The 2,093-nt window shown below is 38.3% G+C and overlaps 1 protein-coding gene across 1 annotated transcript; it reads left to right on the top strand.

Annotated features, from left to right (window-relative positions):
* The first annotated feature begins 888 nt into the window (after window positions 1-888).
* On the top strand, window positions 889-1,887 carry LOC133699731 (glycine-rich RNA-binding protein-like). Its single transcript, XM_062123128.1, has 2 exons — window positions 889-1,072; window positions 1,324-1,887. Exons 1-2 carry the CDS (start codon window positions 962-964, stop codon window positions 1,702-1,704), a joined length of 492 nt encoding a protein of 163 aa, XP_061979112.1. The 5' UTR covers window positions 889-961; the 3' UTR covers window positions 1,705-1,887.
* Window positions 1,888-2,093: the final 206 nt, after the last annotated feature.

Below are 2,093 nucleotides of genomic sequence, written 5' to 3'. Positions count from 1 at the left end.
TTGAAATCAACCGCAAACCAAAAAACTTCTTAAGTTTAAATATGGTTTTTTTATATGTAATTTAAAGGTGTATAAATATCTAAGTGGAACTCTTATCATTAGATGAAACTCATTAACACCAAAATTATTTATTTTGGTAACAGGAATGGGTGTTAACATTGATTTTTTTTCTTTACTATTAGAATCTAGTAATTTCCCTCTCTCCCTCCCCATGTAAAATCAATGATTAAAAAAATTAAAAAAACAAATTTTTTTATCGTGTTTGATTTTTTGAAATTTAAAAAGACTTAAATTGTATAAATTATATTATTTTTTAAGACAGGGGACCTTAGTGTATTTTTTACTAAAAATTTGAAACTCCATTTATTTTTTACATCATTTTTATCATGGTCTCTCTTTTTTCAATCCCATCATTACTTAAAAATCAAAAGCAATTTATCTTTAATTAAGATGAAATTACCAAAAAAAACTTCAAAAATCTAAATAAATTATTAAAAAATAAATAGTGAGTTTTCATCTACAATTATAATATCACACTTTAAGTGTTTTCTATAATAATAGCATTCATGGAATTATTTAATGACATCCAATCCATGTAGTGTTAAAATTATATAAAGCACATATAAAAAATACATAATGTTATAGCTATTGATTTCAGTACCCCGCATATAAAAGCGAAAAACTTGGTTTACCTTGCCACTAATGCACCCGCTAGAAGTCAACTTGCCCCTGGCCAAACGCCCAGGATACATATATTCAACACCAGACACCAACGATTCCCTCGTAACCAAACAAGCTCGCACATTCACCGCTTCGAAATTTAACCCCAGTTAACTCCCAATGCGCGCAATACGCACCCGCTCCCATCTATAAAGCCATTATCCAGCCTCCCATGATTTCCTCATCCTTTTCTATTCCAATTTACCCTTCATCTTTATAAAATATATCCTAGGGTTTCTCAATGGCCGCTGAGGTTGAGTACAGGTGCTTTGTTGGTGGCCTAGCATGGGCCACTACTGACCAATCCCTTCAAGAAGCGTTTAGCCAGTACGGTGAAATCATCGATTCGAAGGTCCGTTTGCCTTCGCAGAAACGGATCTGACCCGGCCCGATCGGTGTCGGCTCTGGCGATCCATTATCTGTTTGATCTGTTTGTGTTACTATTTGTTACTGTTCTCTGTTCTCTTTTATGTTACTGTCACTAACCACCAATCGGTACGTTCATCTTCAGTGCTCTGGCTCGAAGATCGATCGATTTGTTCATTTTTATTCTCTTTATCACGATAGTCCCTTTAGATCTGATGAGTTTTTAATTGTCCACAGATTATAAATGATCGCGAGACTGGAAGATCTCGCGGCTTTGGATTTGTGACTTTCAACAACGAGAAGGCAATGAGAGATGCGATTGATGGAATGAACGGCCAAGACCTTGATGGGCGTAACATCACCGTGAATGAAGCACAATCCCGCGGAAGCGGCGGCGGCGGCGGCGGTGGGGGCTACAGCCGTGGGGGCGGTGGCGGTTACGGAGGTCGCCGTGAAGGTGGCGGAGGCGGTTACAGCCGTGGTGGAGGTGGATATGGAGGTGGTGGAGGTGGATACGGTGGCGGTGGTTATGGTGGTGGACGTGACCGTGGGTACGGTGATGGTGGATCAAGGTATTCTTCCAGGGGCGGATCTGATGGTGGTAGCTGGAGGGACTAGGTTTGGGAGGCACTTGGTTGTTTTATGATTTTAATGGCTTAGTTTTAGTTGTGGTTCTGTTTGGTTACGGGATCTCTCGTGTTCTGATTTTCTGGTTGCTGCTTTTTTGACCGATGGTTACTTATCGTGTTCACCCTGTTTAAAAAAAATTGAAATGAAGTAATATATCTTCGTTTGCAAACATTCACTGCTTGTTTTGTTTTATCGACTTTTACCCACCCTTGCTTTCGTTCTCATACGCATCCAGAGTCATCTAATTATGGTATTAACTAGGTTACTCGGCGTATAAAAAAATATTAACCTGAGAGTTGTAATTTAAAAAGAAATCAGAGGATAAAAAACTAAGTAGACCAAAATGAATAAAGAAATTAAAGAATGAAAACAATGGA

Source organism: Populus nigra, chromosome 7, assembly GCF_951802175.1.
Source record: "Populus nigra chromosome 7, ddPopNigr1.1, whole genome shotgun sequence".
In the NCBI taxonomy this organism is placed as follows: Eukaryota; Viridiplantae; Streptophyta; class Magnoliopsida; order Malpighiales; family Salicaceae; genus Populus; species Populus nigra.
Note: the sequence above shows the minus strand (reverse complement) of the source record. Positions and strands in the feature narration are given on the sequence as shown.

Excerpts from the sequence above, each read along its gene's own strand:
- LOC133699731 (XM_062123128.1), top strand. The coding sequence starts at position 962 with ATGGCCGCTGAGGTTGAGTACAGGTGCTTTGTTGGTGGCCTAGCATGG. Across the intron at positions 1,073-1,323 it reads GTGAAATCATCGATTCGAAG|ATTATAAATGATCGCGAGAC; the intron begins GTCCGTTTGCCT and ends AATTGTCCACAG.